We start from the raw sequence: 14,910 nt of genomic DNA, 5'->3' as shown, positions 1-14,910 counted from the left end.
GCACTATAAACCTGACTGTTATCATTCTGATCATTCGAAATTGAGATTTATCAATATTTATATATATTTTTAAAAAGCCTCATTTCTCTATTGGGAATTTAACATTTAAGTGTTGCTTTCAAAAAGTAAGCTAGATGGCTGAAAAAATAAGATTTTATATGTTATTAGTGTGGAGTTTACTTGTATTAATTAAAATGTAAAAATATATATATGTTTTTAACATTTAAGTGTTGCTTTCAAAAAGTAAGTTAGATGGCTGAAAAAATAAGATTTTATATTTTATTAGTGTGGAGTTTACTTGTATTAATTAAAATGTAAATATATATATATATATATATATATTTTTATTATCTTGTGGGCATATGCACTTGCGTAGAGAGTGCAGGCCCTCTTAGACTTTTATTTAGTTGAAAAATGCTAGGAATTTTAACGTGTTTGATTAATAAATTTAGGAATAAATTTAGTAAGAAAAAAAATAATATATATATATATATATAAAATTAAGTAAAATTTAGATATATTTTATTTATATTTATATTTTTTATTTTTAAATTTCTTCTCAAATTTTCAATCAAATAAAATCACTTATAACTAAAAATTAAATCCAAAATTTTCAAAGAAGATTAGTTAGATCTTGCTTAACAGGTGAGTCACGTTTAGGTTGTGATTAAAAGAGTATAAAAAAATAAAATAAATAAATTAAGTTAATAAGATAAAATATTATATATAAATTATAAGAAGAAAATAGCAAGAGAGTCAAAGAAAGAAGCACTCTCTTTCAGCTTTCCCGAAAACACAGAGTCAATGGCGGCCTAGTGCCCACCTGTTTCATCTTCTCTCTCTCTCTCTCTCTCTTTCTCATCATCCACCATTCTCTAGCCACCTCCTCCCCAACCAATCCAGATTCCCAAAACCACCATGAAAACCCACCACTTGTTCTTCTTCTTCTTCTCAGTCCTCACCCTCTCTCTCTACAAATCCATGGCCTCAGAAGACGACATCAAGTGTCTCGAAGGAATCAAAGTCTCTCTCTCCGACCCACTTTCCATGCTTTCCTCCTGGACCTTCACAAACACCTCCGTGGACTACATCTGCAAACAACTCACCGGAGTCTCTTGCTGGAACGACAAAGAGAGCCGCGTCATCAGCCTCCAACTCCCCACCATGTCCCTCTCCGGTCCCCTCCCTGACTCCCTCCAGTACTGCCGCAACCTCCAGTCCCTCGATCTCTCCGGTAACTCCCTCTCCGGTCCCATCCCTCCCCAAATTTGTATCTGGTTACCCTATTTGGTAACCCTAGATCTTTCAAGTAATGGCTTCTCGGGTCCCATCCCTCCCGAGTTCGTCGATTGCAGGTTCTTGAACAATCTACTCCTCAATAATAACAAGCTGTCCGGTTCCATTCCCTTCCAGTTGGGTCAGCTCGATCGCTTGAAGAAGTTCTCTGTCGCCAATAACGATCTCTCCGGTTCGATTCCCTCCGATTTGTCCAATTTCACCGCGGATGACTTCACTGGGAACAAGGGTCTCTGTGGGAATCCGATTCGATCGAATTGTGGGAAATTGAGCAATAAAAGTCTAGCGATTATCATCGCTGCAGGGGTTCTTGGAGCTGCAGGGTCTTTGATTCTGGGTTTTGGGGCGTTTTGGTGGTTTTTTATGCGTTCTGCTCGGAAAATGCAAGGTGGGTATGATGGTGTTGTAGATAAAAGCAATTGGGTTGAGAGATTGAGAGCTCATAGGCTTGTTCAGGTTTCTTTGTTTCAGAAACCCATTGTTAAAGTCAAACTGAATGATTTAATTGCAGCTACTAACAATTTTGATCCGCAAAACATTGTTGTTTCTGCAAGAACAGGGGTTTCGTATAAGGCGGTTTTGGCTGATGGGTCGGCATTGGCGATTAAGCGATTGAGTGCTTGTAAGCTTAGCGAGAAGCAGTTTCGATTGGAGATGAATAGGCTGGGGGAGCTCAGGCACCCCAATTTGGTGCCTTTGTTAGGGTTTTGTGTTGTGGAAGATGAGAGGCTTTTGGTGTACAAACATATGCCAAATGGGACATTGTATTCGCTCTTGCATTGTGGTGTTGGGAATGGTTCATTGGATTGGCCGGGGAGGCTTAGGATTGCTTTGGGTGCGGCGAGAGGCCTTGCTTGGCTTCATCATGGTTGTCAACCCCCATACGTTCTCCAAAACATTAGCTCGAATGTGATTGTTGTGGACGATGATTTTGATGCTCGTATATCGGATTTTGGGTTGTCGAGGCTTATTGGATCGGATTTTGATGATGGGTCTGTTGTGGATGGAGATTTGGGGGAGTTTGGTTATGTGGCTCCTGAATATCCAATGATCATGATTGCTTCGATGAAAGGTGACGTCTATGGATTTGGGGTGGTGTTGTTGGAGTTGGTGACAGGGCAGACGCCTCTTGGAGTGACTAATGCTGAGGAAGGGTTCAAAGGGAACTTGGCGGATTGGGTGAGTCAGCTCTCTGGCTCGAATCGGAGCAAGGATGCCATTGATAAGTCTCTATGTGGAAGAGGCCATGATGATGAAATAGTGCAAATCCTTAAGGTTGCTTGTACTTGTGTGGCCTCTAGGCCTAAGGACAGGCCTTCTATGTACAGTGTTTATGAGTCGTTGAAGAGCTTGGCCGAGGAATACAGTTTCTCTGAACAGTTTGATGAGTTTCCTTTGAACCTTGATCTTGACTGTAAGGAGTAGATTTTGGTGCAAAATGATTCAAATGGGATGTTTTCACAAAGCGTTATGCAAGGAAATGCTCATTTCTTGTATAGTTTGCAGGAAGTGCTATGTGCCATATATAACCTTTTACTTTCCGCAGCATTGGTGTAGCTGCCATTCTTCTTCCATAAGCTGCGTCCGCAATTCTTAATGTTGGTAACATGTTTATTCTATGTTAAATTATTGTGGTTTGTTTGTTGTGCAATATACTTTTTCTTTGTTAGTTGATATCTCATACTATACTATTTTAACTTAGGCTTACTTTTTTCTCTTTCAGCATTCAGTACATTTCATACTTGATGATATTTACTATTCCTCATTGCCTCAAGCATCCGATAAAAATTCGAACTTCAGTGTTTCTTGGTTTCAGTTTTCACTGTTCTTGAACTTTTATTGCATACAGATTATGATGTATCATAATATGCTTTCTATGCAAATTAGTCTGGACTATGATGAAATGTATAGGCCTGACCCCGAGACTTCCAGGATCCAAAGCCGATAATTAACTAATAAATTTTTTGAGTCCTTCATATTTTTTTTTTCCATTGGATGAAAAAAAATTTGAAGATAAAAGACAAGAGATTTATGTCAAAATCACAAAAAATACTTAGTATTACATTACAACAACTAATAAGTATCACTTGATTCTCGCTCTTCTTTCATTTTTAAAAGCAAATAAATCAATCGTACTTTTATAAGAGTCATGATGAGCTGAGATCAAAATTCTTTTATAGATCAAAATTCAAAACAAGAGCACCACCACCACTTAACAAAATACAAAATTTTTAAATTATGTGATGTGAATTATTAAACTTAAACAAATTCTTCTTGATTATATAAATACCAATATTATAATAGTAATTAAGTAAAAAATAAGATAAATATTTAATTAATTGAATAAAAAAAATAATCTACCTATGCTTGTTGTGCTGCTGCTTCTGCTCCGTGTCTCTGTTTGTGTGCTGCTCAGTGCCGCTCAGTTGTGCCAGTGCTCTGTTTGTGTGCTACTCGCTGCTCAGTGCTTTGTGCACTTTGTTGGGTTGCTGTGAAGCTATTGGCAAAATTGGCTTAAGAGTAGTTAGGTATAGGAATTAGATAGGGAGAGAGAATGGGTTCTTTTAATTTTGAATGGGCCTTTCAATTTTTTAATGGGTCAATTTATTTTAAGTTAGTTTGGACTTTTTTTAAATTTTTTTTGGACTTAAAATATACCTAATATATTACACTAAATTATAATAAGAGGGGGTTCTTTTTTTTGGATCTATTTTGAGGGGTCCGAGGCCATGGCCTAGTGAGCCTATGCTCAGGGCTGCCCTGTGTAAGACTAACATGGCAATTGTTCACTGAGGAGTCTGGACTATCTCATTCTATTGGTGATCCTGCATGTGTAAACTTTTGTTTTGAAGTAGCCTTTTAGATTATATAACAGGAGCGTTATGTTGAATCTCCATTTCTGTACCAGTAGTAGCTTCCGAAAGTGGAAACTTTGTGTTCAGTTTCATTTAGTTATCAAAAAGATAGGCACCAACTTTCTCACCACCTTGTGAGAGTGGCGGTGAGAAATGTGATTTCTGTAGCATTGTTGTTATTGGTTTTGAGACTGTTGAAACCCTTCATAGTATAAATCACTTATTCACCCTATATAGCTTGACTTGAATCAAAGCTGGTCTGAGAATCCCTTTCTCTTTTATTTTGTGCAAGAAACAGTACGTGCATGAAAGATTGAGGGGTACGTGCCCATCGTGGTGTCCTTCATAGGGTCCGCCACTGCTGAGGAAGCTTGGTGACTTAAGCCAACAACTGTGGTTTGTAGACATGCTTGTGAACTTGGATCTTGAGTTCATGCTTGGTAGTGTTCACTTACTATGGAGATGCAATTACACTCAAAACACACACAGCAATTAGTTAAAGCAATTAGGTCAATTCCACTTAGGTCTTACTGTGGTGGTTCGTTCATTGAACTCTTGAGTTCATAGCTAAACTAAGAGTCTCAAATTGAAATTTTTTAATTTTCCTTGATTCATAATTGCTTTGGATCTTTAACTTGATATATTCTGATGACTATGCAAGTTGTGATATCGTAAAAAGTTGTCCAAGGATATAAAGTTGAGATGGAATAATGGATGGTCAACATTATCTGTATCATGGGCCATAAGACACTCTTTTTTGTGTTTTTCAACCCAACTCTCCATGTGAGTGTCAGTTTCATGTGTTTGTTACATATCCCTTTGGATGTATGGTAGTTTTTGTAAAACATATACATATATAAACACACTAGTATTGGTATATCCGTGTAGATATTGCTTGAGCACATGCTCTTGACCCTACCTTCCCTAAGGCCCCCCCAATAAAGATCTCTCAAAAGTTTTGAGTTTTAGTGATATGCGCTGATTTGTTGATTTGACAGTAGGCAGATACCTATTTGACCACCTGAGGGTGGTGCGGGGTGGGCTGAAGCTTACTTTTGATTGGTTTGATGACTAGAAGTCATGAATTCGAGTCTTATCATCAATTGGTTGAGCACGAGATTTGTGCCAAGTAATTTTAGGTTATTGAATCTTCTTCACTAGGCCTTGAATTGAGCTAGAGTTGAGTTGTGCCTTGATCTATTTGTGGATGTGCTTGTGGATTCACATTGGCAACCATATTTATAGACAGAAATTTACAACAACAATTTTGAATCATTAGTGGAACGCCTCATAGTAACTAACTCACGGACCTACTAGACCCAACCAGCAATGTACTCCTTTTTTCATTAATGATTTATAGACAGACAGGCATCTACAAGAGCTTTGAATCGTTGGAGTAAAACCCATGATAGGACTCCTGCCAACTAGACTGAACCGGCAATGGCAGGTTATTAGTGGCAATGGATTGAGCTCACCACTTCGCCACAATTTTTTGTTTTGATGTAGTAATTATTTTTTTGATAAAAAACTTAATACCCTTTTTTAAAACATTAAAAAAAAAAGAAAAAAAGAGAGCATTTTTGATAAGTTACCTACCGTAGTGAAATTGGCATAAAAAAGAGAGAAGGAATCCTATTTTTAAAACAAATGACGGTACCTTTATTTTCCAAAGTTAAATTTATAAATTTTAAAATTTGTTGCTGTTTATTAAAAACTACAGAATCTTTTTTTCTTTTTCCCTGTATCTAAAAAAAACAAAAATAAAAAAAAAAAAAAACCACAACAAAAAGAACCCATTCGCATCTTCCTCACGTTCTCATCTTGTAAGCAGAAGAAAAAAAACAAAACAAAAAAACACAACAATGCACATAGAACCCCGTACAAAACAAAACAAAACAAAATCCGCAGCAAGATCATAGAAAATTTGTGATTGCAACTACAAATAAATTAAAAAGATGAATGTCGTGTGAGGTCTAGAAATATCAATTGATTTGGTTGTACTTTAAGAAACCCAATCTCATTCATCACTTCTCTTTCCCCCCTCAATCCAAAACAATTGCGGAAGAAAGCCCTGTCCAAACGACACATAATTCAATTCTATAAAATTATTTTAACCGTTGCTCACATTCTCAATTTGTCACTATTGTCAGTGAAAACGGGCAACCGACCAACATCCATTCCCAAATCTGCTTCCTACCTTAAAATTGTAAAATTACAGTAAACACAATATACCAAATGTCATTTGCTGCTTCCTCCTCCCCAAAAAATATACAAAGCAAGAAAAAACAAGACTCTTCGTGCCTTTCCATCAGCTCTCTCTCTCTCTCTCTCTCTCTCTCTCGAGTTCTTTGAGCACATAATTGAATTCAGCAGCAGAGCAAACTCGAAACAAAAAGAATGATGTTGATTGACAGTGACCCTCAAACAAGGAAAACTTCCTCTCTCCCTTAAAGACACATCTACAGCAACACCAATAATGGCAACCGATTCAGATATTGCGATCACAAAAAATAATCAGGAGTCTTACGCGTAGTATCAGGCTCAATTTGCCGAGGTGCCGGGTCAAACTGAAGGAAATTCTGATCCATGTTCTCCCCAATTTCTAGAATCGCAGCCATGTTCCCACACCGGTAGCAGTAGTTCGGAGCGCTAAATACAGTCACGACATTCTTTTCCTAAAGAAAAGCACGAAAAGCAATAATAAATAAACATATAATGCAAACAGATTAACGCTCCAATTGTTTCGGCAAAATATTTTCCAACAAAAACATCCTTTCAAAAACTTTTTCTAAAAAATGTTTTCCAGAGAAACCGTCCCCTATGGTTGCATTGCATCCATATAATGGTAGCTTTAGTGGTGGGGGTGGTGGTGGGGGTGACAGAGGGGGAGATAGTGTGGTGGCATTAGTAAAACTGCATTAGTGGTGGGGGTGGGGGTGGAGGCGACGGAGGGGGAGGTATCGTGGTAGCATTAGTAAAACTTTAATCCAGAAAATGTTTTTCATGTTCTAAAATATTTTTTTTAAAAAAAATGGTAGAATTTTTGGCCCAATAGATTTGTTTTCCGGTGACCATAAAGAATAAAAAATAAAAATTTGAATTCCGTTTTCCGTTGTACCAAATACCAAAAAATACGGAAAAACCCAAAAAAACAGTAGCAAGTTAAAAAAGAAAAAATAAAAAAAAATAGGAGTTGATCTCATTTTTTAGCATTCACAAACCTGACACCAATTATAACCTTCCATGACAAGCTGGTGGGCTCTTGAAATCAGCGTGAGGCCATTGGTGTGGTTGAACTGAGCTGCTATATCCTGTCCAAAAGTATAGCCAGCTCCACGGGGAGATATTCCCCACCCGCATCGATCGTCTGGATCAGACCATAAGAGATCACACATTGGTCCTTCATGTGGAACCTACCAACCCGCAAGCAAATGTTAGAAATGCTGACAAAGGCAAATTCCTTAGAAGAAAAATTGGACATTCATAAAATGATCAGAAAACGATGGAAATAAAAGTGTAAGTAACCAAATTTTAGCAGATGGGTGGGAAGAGAATCAAAGCAATCAGGTGTTTTCCCTTTTTTTATTAGTCAGAATATCAGATGATATTTTTGCCAATTTTATTTCAACAAGGAACCCAAGGGTGGAAACTAAAGAAAAGTAGACCGCTCCGTTTATGCCATGATGGAAAGGAAAAATGCACACACAAAGTGCAAGCCCAAGTTCCTAGGGTTTCTCCGAAGGCACAGCTCAGGGCGGGGGAGGGGGGCTTCAGTATCCAGCAGCCTCTCCCCTCCCTTCTGCCCCTCCTCTCTTTTGTTTTTCTTGTCCTTTTTGGCTCAATAATACTTTGGAAGCTTAGTCTTTTCATTTCTCCCTCCATGAGAGGTCTTTTTCCCCTTCTTGGTGGGAACTCTACTCTTCATCCTCACTCTTCTTAGACTTCCCCAACCGGGGCCTCATCGGATCTGCCGATCTCGTCCTTCGTCTTCCGTCAGCGCCGCCTCCACGCTACCAGATCTGCCGGATCATCCGTCTCCTAAGTGTGTTGGGCATCAGATTTGCTCCTACCACCTCTCCACCACCAGAGTTGCCATGGATCTTGGGATGGAGGTCCTTTCTTTTCTGTTTGTTTTTTCGGTTTTTGCTTGTGGTTTTGGAGTCATCTGTGCTTGGATTGTGGCTTTCCAAACTTTGTGGTTGAAATATATGATTTATCTCAGATAGACTTTATTGTCAATTTTGATCGGCTCTGCTTTTGCAGGATGAGCCCAAACACATGATGTTTGTCTGCACATTTTCATATTTTTTCTCCAAAGTGCTTCTTGTAATTTTCTTTACTCTGTTTTGGTGTAAGCTTGGTTGTTTGATGGCCCTTGTAAATGCCGTTTTTGGCTTCCATTAATGGATTTCTACTGATCCAAAAAAAAAAAAGTGCAAGCCCCAGTTTTAAGTTGAGAAGGAACTACAGCAAATACTAAGACTGGATTTAGCAACAGCATCTAATTTGTAGCATTTCATGAAAAATATTCATAAATCTGATCTGGAAGTTAAAATAAAAATCACCAATTAGCTCATTAGTTGGGACTTCTCACAGAGAAAGACACATAAATCACAACAATGTATATCAGTGATTAGCAATCAGTTAATGTACCTCCTGTATACGGTCCAAAGCTCGGACATTGTCTAGCGTATCCAAAGAAGGCGAAAGTCCACCATGCAAACAGAAAATCTAAAATGAAATAGTATATAGCTGTCAGAAATGGTCATAAGAACAATCAATACATAACTTGTGTAGAATGTACAACTCAAACCTGACTCTCAATCAGTGCTGTAAGGGGAAGATAATCAAAAAGATCAGTAAAATACTTCCAGACATTGGCATTTCCGTACTTCCTTAAGCATTCATCATAAAAACCATACCTGGGAAAACAACAAAGAGGAAAAGAAAGAAATATGAATAATAATGAGAGCTAATAAAGTAGAAACACAGTTCTGAGCTGTGTGAAACAGTTTTTCAATTAATTGTGAAAGTCTTTGACTCAATGTTTCCTTCTGAATAATTGGTCATCATCAAAGTTATGACTCATCTCGAACAACAAAATTTTAAGACCTTGTTTGATATCGATTTCAAAATTTTCTTTTTCATTTTTGCTTTTGATTTTCATGTTTTCTGAAACAAAAGTAATGAATAGTTCAAAAACACTCATCGTTTTCTTATTGCTTTGTTTTGAGTGCCAGAAACAGTTTTAGAAGTGGCAAGAACCACCAAACTGATCAATAAATTGTTTAAGACATTATTGCTGATCAATTTTTTTTTGTTAAGGCATAACATACATTTTGTACATGCCTGCACACAAGCTCACTAAATAACTATATTTCTACTCTTAAAATTGCCCAATTAATTAGTTACTCAAATTGGAGATTATTCTAAATTTTTCAATGCTTGCCCTCAAGATTCACATTTATTTTAACCTGCTCTTACATTTTATTAGCTCCTAACAGGTTTGTGAGCAATTTTTTGTGAATAAATAAAATTTTGTTAGGAATGAAAAAGGGCACCACTTGTGTCCACATACGCCACATGCAAAAGCATATACAGGATCACAAATAGTTGTTGTTTATTCCATTCAGAAATTCAAACAGACTCAGAATTATTTCCAAATAAACTTCATGTACGCTTTGGAAACTGGAAGGTCCTCAATATCCAAATTCTCGCCCCGACCATCATATACAATATTGTGGCAAAAAAAATTGAGAAAATTCAAAATATAGTCAAACTTCCGTGTTATTTACATATATTAGTATTTGCAGTACAACTAGCAGTTCAAAAAAACCTAATATCGAGCCATTTAATGTACATAAGAAAGAGAAGGTCTCTAATTTGATTAGTAAATGCATTTACATCGTTTGATTACTTGTACTTTAGACTACCAAATGCATTTACATTGACTACAATATGCAACATGAAAAATTAAAGGCCTTACACTTGAGTGATTTGCCGGCTCTCATGATTTCCTCTAAGGATTGTAATTCTATCTCTATAACGAACTTTCAGAGCCACCAAAAGTGTGACAGTCTCCACTGAATAGTACCCACGATCTGCATCATTAGAACAATAATTAAAAAGCTAGAAGATTCATATATCATAAAAATGTCAACAAACTGTAGCAGACCTGTGTCTCACATAGCATATCATTCCATTAAATTGTATGGACAGAAACCAATGTTGAGCTTAATAGTCCATACAAAAGCACTAGAGAGCAAGCAAGTTGACAAGGCCCACAAATTTGAAAGAAAGCAATATCTCTCGGCGATTCCCTAGCAAAAATGTAAGGTATAACTATTACCTTCGAGACAGTTTAACCAACAGCTACTAAAAGTACTATTATTGACCATAACCAGAGATTTTCTTTTGCAACTCAATCAAGCTAAATTAAGTATCCCAAATTCTTAACTATTTTGCCAAGTTTACATGGATTCCCCTTCAAATTTCCACTCATTCTTGGGCAATATTATATTCCAATTCATAGACTAACAGGTTTTTCTGCACCCACTTAACATTATTTAAAGTTTAAACCTTCTCCTGCCATTTTAGTACCTCCGATTGTAACCATATTACCTCATCTTCTACTGCAGTCATTACTCCAGTCAACGGATTTACAATGGCCAAACTATTTGATTCTCTCCAGTCAACAGATTTACACTTAGTTCTCACAATGCTTTCAAGGTTTAACTTCAATCCATCATTATAAATGTTGAGATTAATTCATGTTAAAAGTTATGTTTCATCAAGCACAATAAATGTTACTTATCAGAAATAACTACTGAAATGTTATTACTGTTATGTGATAGTTTAAAAATACCCTCCAATTTGACCAAATATACACCAGAAACATGAATATGATTCTTTCATGGCTTCATTCCGTTCCAATTTAGGAAACCAAAATTATACTAATACAACCCTTACAGTATAAAATATTTATCTAGCAACTATTCAGAAACTTCAAGTTTCCAATGAACATGGTCCCACAATGGATCAATTTCCAAATATCACAGCAATTTCATATGGACAAGACTTCAGCTCACCAAAGATGCAAGAATTCAGAGGACTTCAGCTTACCAAATATGCAAGAATTCAGTGTGAGGTCAATGAAGCCTAACGACACCGTCCTTTTCAGATGCATTCCAGGGTTTTTTATTCCTGCTTTTGTTTTACTTTTTTTTACTTTCCAATAGTAGATGCAGGCATGCAGTAATCATTTGGATAAAAATTAAAGAGACATGCATTGGCAACCTAAAACTATAAATGTATAAGACGAATGCAGCCTCCCGAATAAGCCCAGTTGCATGAATACAGAACTAGGACTTGCTTAAAAGTATAAACCGAATGTCTATTGCATGTATACATCAATCCATTTCATTATGATTCTGCCCAACCACTAAACTACATCTCAAGCTTAAACACATCACTCCTCCCCAATATCATCTTTGATGATCATTCATCAATGCTCGAAGCTAAACAACAATTAATCAATTAGTACTAGCTGTTGCCCCGTCTCAACCACAACCTACTTTTGGATTCAAAAGCTAAGAACAAGTAAATATTAGTACCTATATTAAGATAAAAAAAATCGTGCTCCAAAAATATAGAAATTCACACGATATCCTAGCAATAACTTCACACATAACTCTAATATGTCAATAAATAGATCCAAATTCCAACATAAGACTCTTGTGATGATCGATGTGGTATTTTCATTGTTTCCTTTTTTGCGTTTATAAACTATCTCCAAATCATGAAATCTAACATATAAATATTACAATATCTAACATATCAGTGGACAAACAATACACACAAATCAATCAATAATATCCAATCAATACGAATTCAATTACAGATCACCAAACATTTTCTTCTCTGAAAATCAAAATCTCCAACCCTTATCATTACATAAAACATTAAAGATATCAGAAAAAATTGAGGCCGTGATTGTGAAAGACTCACCAACGTAATCTCCCATGAAAAGATAATTGGTGTCCGGAGCATTTCCGCCTATCCGAAACAGCTCGATCAGATCATAGAACTGTCCATGAATATCACCACACACCGTGACAGGACACTTCACCGGCTGTACATTCCATTCCTCAACAAGAATAGCCCTAGCTTGATCGCATAGTATCTTCACCTCAGCCTCCGTCAGAGGCTTGCACTCCATCAAGTGCTCGATCTGCCGATCCAGATCCGCATGCGAAGGCATTCTCTCTCTTTCTCTCTCTCCGATCTAAAACAGCTACCAAAGATCGGACCTCAAAAATCGATTCGCTAAGTGCGAAGATTTCGATTCAATCGATTCGATCCAGAAAATTAGGGTTTCACTCTGGATCGGGTTTTGAATCGTCCGATCGTCACTCGAAGACTTGCATTTTTCTCATCGTTTTTCTAGTTTTGAGATTCATCTCCATTCATGGAATCTCTCTCTCTCTCTGTCCCTCTCTAAAAATTGCAGGAAATTGTATATGAATGTACAAAAAGTATAGTATAGAAACAGAGCGAGAGGAAAATGAAGGTGGAATGGAAGAATTGTGAAATGAAAATCAAATGAATCCGAAATGAAATGAAAACACACACTCTCTCTCTCTCTCTCTCTCTCGAAATGAAAGTAAGGGACGAAATTTCTCGCTCCGGTGGCTCCGCCGAGTCAAAGGGTTTTCGACACGTGTCAAGGCGAGCTGCTCATTGTGGAGAAGTTATCTGATTGGTTTCTCCGGATGTGCTGTACTCACACATTTTAGCTCGATTTAAAAAAGATAAATTACGAACTAATATTATAAATTTGTTTAAATTAAATTGTGGTAATTTTTTTTCCAATAATTAAAATCAAATTACAAAAAGGTAATTTTAACCATAAAATTATTCTTCATTCAAATTTCACAAGTATATTTAAATTTTTCATAATAATCTCAAAAGGGGTGGATAGTTGTTCTTTTTCTTCTTTTATTTAGATCTCAACAAGTAAATTTAAAATTTATTATAAATGAATATTTACAGTAGAAGTTATTCTATTTTATTTTTTAAAATTAACATGAGAAGTCAAAGTGTAAAATGCTTTCCAACAAGGGACAAATCTATCCCTATTTTCAAATTAAAAATGAAGTGTAACTTGTTCAAGATTAAAATGAACTTAACCTATCAATTTTTTTAAAAAATGGTAAGGATTAATCTAACAAAACAATCATTCGTAGGACCAATAAAAAAACCCCAAACATTCAAAAGATTTTCCATCAAATAAATTTTTTTATTGATATAATCTTATTTATAATTATAAAAATTAAAATTCAAGCTCGACTTAAAAGATAAAACAAATCAATTTTGATCATATTTTGGACTTTAGTAAGTTTTTAAGGTTCCGTTTGCTTCGACATAAAATATTTTATACAAAAAAATATTTTTCTTGTAAATTATTTTAGACAAAAAAATGTTTTGTTTCTATTTTTCTATGTTTGTTTGACACTTAAAACAAAAATATTTATTATCTAAAAGACTTTTTGAAATTTTAAAGGTAAGTTATTTTTTAAAAAATGATGCAAAAAATATTTTTATGAAAAAATATTTTACTTATTTGTTGTTCAACCAAATAACAAAAAATGAGTAAAATATTTTTGACAAAAATATCTTATATCAAAACAAATAAATCCTAAATTAAATTTGAAAATTTTACTACAAGACTCGAGTTAGCTTATTTACAGAGTCCAATAGATTGTTGAATAAAACCATAAATTTGAAATAGGGGAAATTACCCATAGGTCCCATGGGAAACATGTGATCTCCATTTAATCTCATAACTTTTTCACTACACCCAAAAGTCCTTTCCTCTCTCTCTCTGCTTTTTGCTTCCCTTCCTCTCTTGTTTTTTTTTCTACGTTTTTCTGTCACCGTGTTTGTCATGGAAGAGGACCACCGGTGATCATATCTTTCTCCATTGATCGGGGTCATTGATAACCACCAAGCATTGAAATCAACTCCGACGAAGAAGATGATATATTTTTCGACGAAGAAGATGAATGGATCTACTTAGATCTGATATAGATCTACTCAGATCCACATCAGATCTAAGTAGATCTACACAGATTTGGTTAGACATCCGTCTTTCCCCTTCGATCTCTTTTTTTTTTTTTTCTCTCTCTCTCTGCTATACACTTCTGTTTTTCTGTTCTAATGGAGAAAATTTTCGAATTCTGAACAAGCAGTTTTCGAGTTTTAGTTACAGGCGATGAAAATTGTAAAATTTTGCAGTTTCAATTTTTTTTTTGTGCTGGAATGAATCATGGTTTAAAACTGTAAAATTTTACAGTTTTATAACATTCTTTAGAACTGTAAAATTTTACAGTTTCATAACATGTCTTTTAATTTTTTTTTTCCTGCAATATTCTAGACATTCCGGTCAGTCTCCGGCGACCGTTAAACGGAAGTCCGACGGTAGTAAGATGTGAACAGTGTCTATAAATTAAAAAAAAAAAAAAGGATTTTTTGGTAACAATTAAAAATGTGTTGGACTAATTGGTGCAAGTATTTTGTTTTGGGATTAGTTGGGTTTTGAACTTGTTACATGGGACTTATCAGTAAGTTTCCCTTTGAAATATGACTATGGGCCATTTTTTGTTTTTTTTGGACTGACCACATACTCCATGCAAATGCTGGACTTGTTATGATTAGTGTCTGGGCAGAACTGAAAGCCCACTATAACATCATAGTCAAG

General features: G+C 35.8%; 2 protein-coding genes across 2 annotated transcripts; one reads left to right on the top strand and one right to left on the bottom strand.

Annotated features, from left to right (window-relative positions):
- Nucleotides 1–737: 737 nt before the first annotated feature.
- LOC114278752 (putative inactive receptor kinase At1g27190) lies at nucleotides 738–2,970 on the top strand. The gene has a single exon (XM_028220882.2). It carries the CDS (start codon nucleotides 919–921, stop codon nucleotides 2,719–2,721), a length of 1,803 nt encoding a protein of 600 aa, XP_028076683.2. The 5' UTR covers nucleotides 738–918; the 3' UTR covers nucleotides 2,722–2,970.
- A 3,182-nt stretch (nucleotides 2,971–6,152) lies between these two features.
- On the bottom strand, nucleotides 6,153–12,947 carry LOC114278753 (serine/threonine-protein phosphatase PP2A catalytic subunit). The gene is made up of 6 exons (XM_028220883.2): nucleotides 12,159–12,947; nucleotides 10,138–10,252; nucleotides 8,965–9,073; nucleotides 8,805–8,882; nucleotides 7,373–7,564; nucleotides 6,153–6,826 (listed from the first exon to the last, which is right to left on the bottom strand). Exons 1-6 carry the CDS (start codon nucleotides 12,409–12,411, stop codon nucleotides 6,653–6,655), a joined length of 921 nt encoding a protein of 306 aa, XP_028076684.1. The 5' UTR covers nucleotides 12,412–12,947; the 3' UTR covers nucleotides 6,153–6,652.
- Between the last annotated feature and the right edge of the window lie 1,963 nt (nucleotides 12,948–14,910).

Source organism: Camellia sinensis, chromosome 5 (genome assembly GCF_055761805.1).
Source record: "Camellia sinensis isolate YWXY chromosome 5, ASM5576180v1, whole genome shotgun sequence".
NCBI classification, from domain to species: domain Eukaryota; kingdom Viridiplantae; phylum Streptophyta; class Magnoliopsida; order Ericales; family Theaceae; genus Camellia; species Camellia sinensis.
Note: the sequence above shows the minus strand (reverse complement) of the source record. Positions and strands in the feature narration are given on the sequence as shown.

What these genes read in the sequence shown, in the direction of transcription:
- LOC114278752 (XM_028220882.2), top strand. Translation starts at nt 919, where the DNA reads ATGAAAACCCACCACTTGTTCTTCTTCTTCTTCTCAGTCCTCACCCTC.
- LOC114278753 (XM_028220883.2), bottom strand. Translation starts at nt 12,411, where the DNA reads ATGCCTTCGCATGCGGATCTGGATCGGCAGATCGAGCACTTGATGGAG. An exon ending in AGCCGGCAAATCACTCAAGT is followed by an intron (nt 9,074 to 10,137) that starts GTAAGGCCTTTA and finishes TTGTTTTCCCAG; the next exon opens with GTATGGTTTTTATGATGAAT. An exon ending in CAGCACTGATTGAGAGTCAG is followed by an intron (nt 8,883 to 8,964) that starts GTTTGAGTTGTA and finishes ATTTCATTTTAG; the next exon opens with ATTTTCTGTTTGCATGGTGG.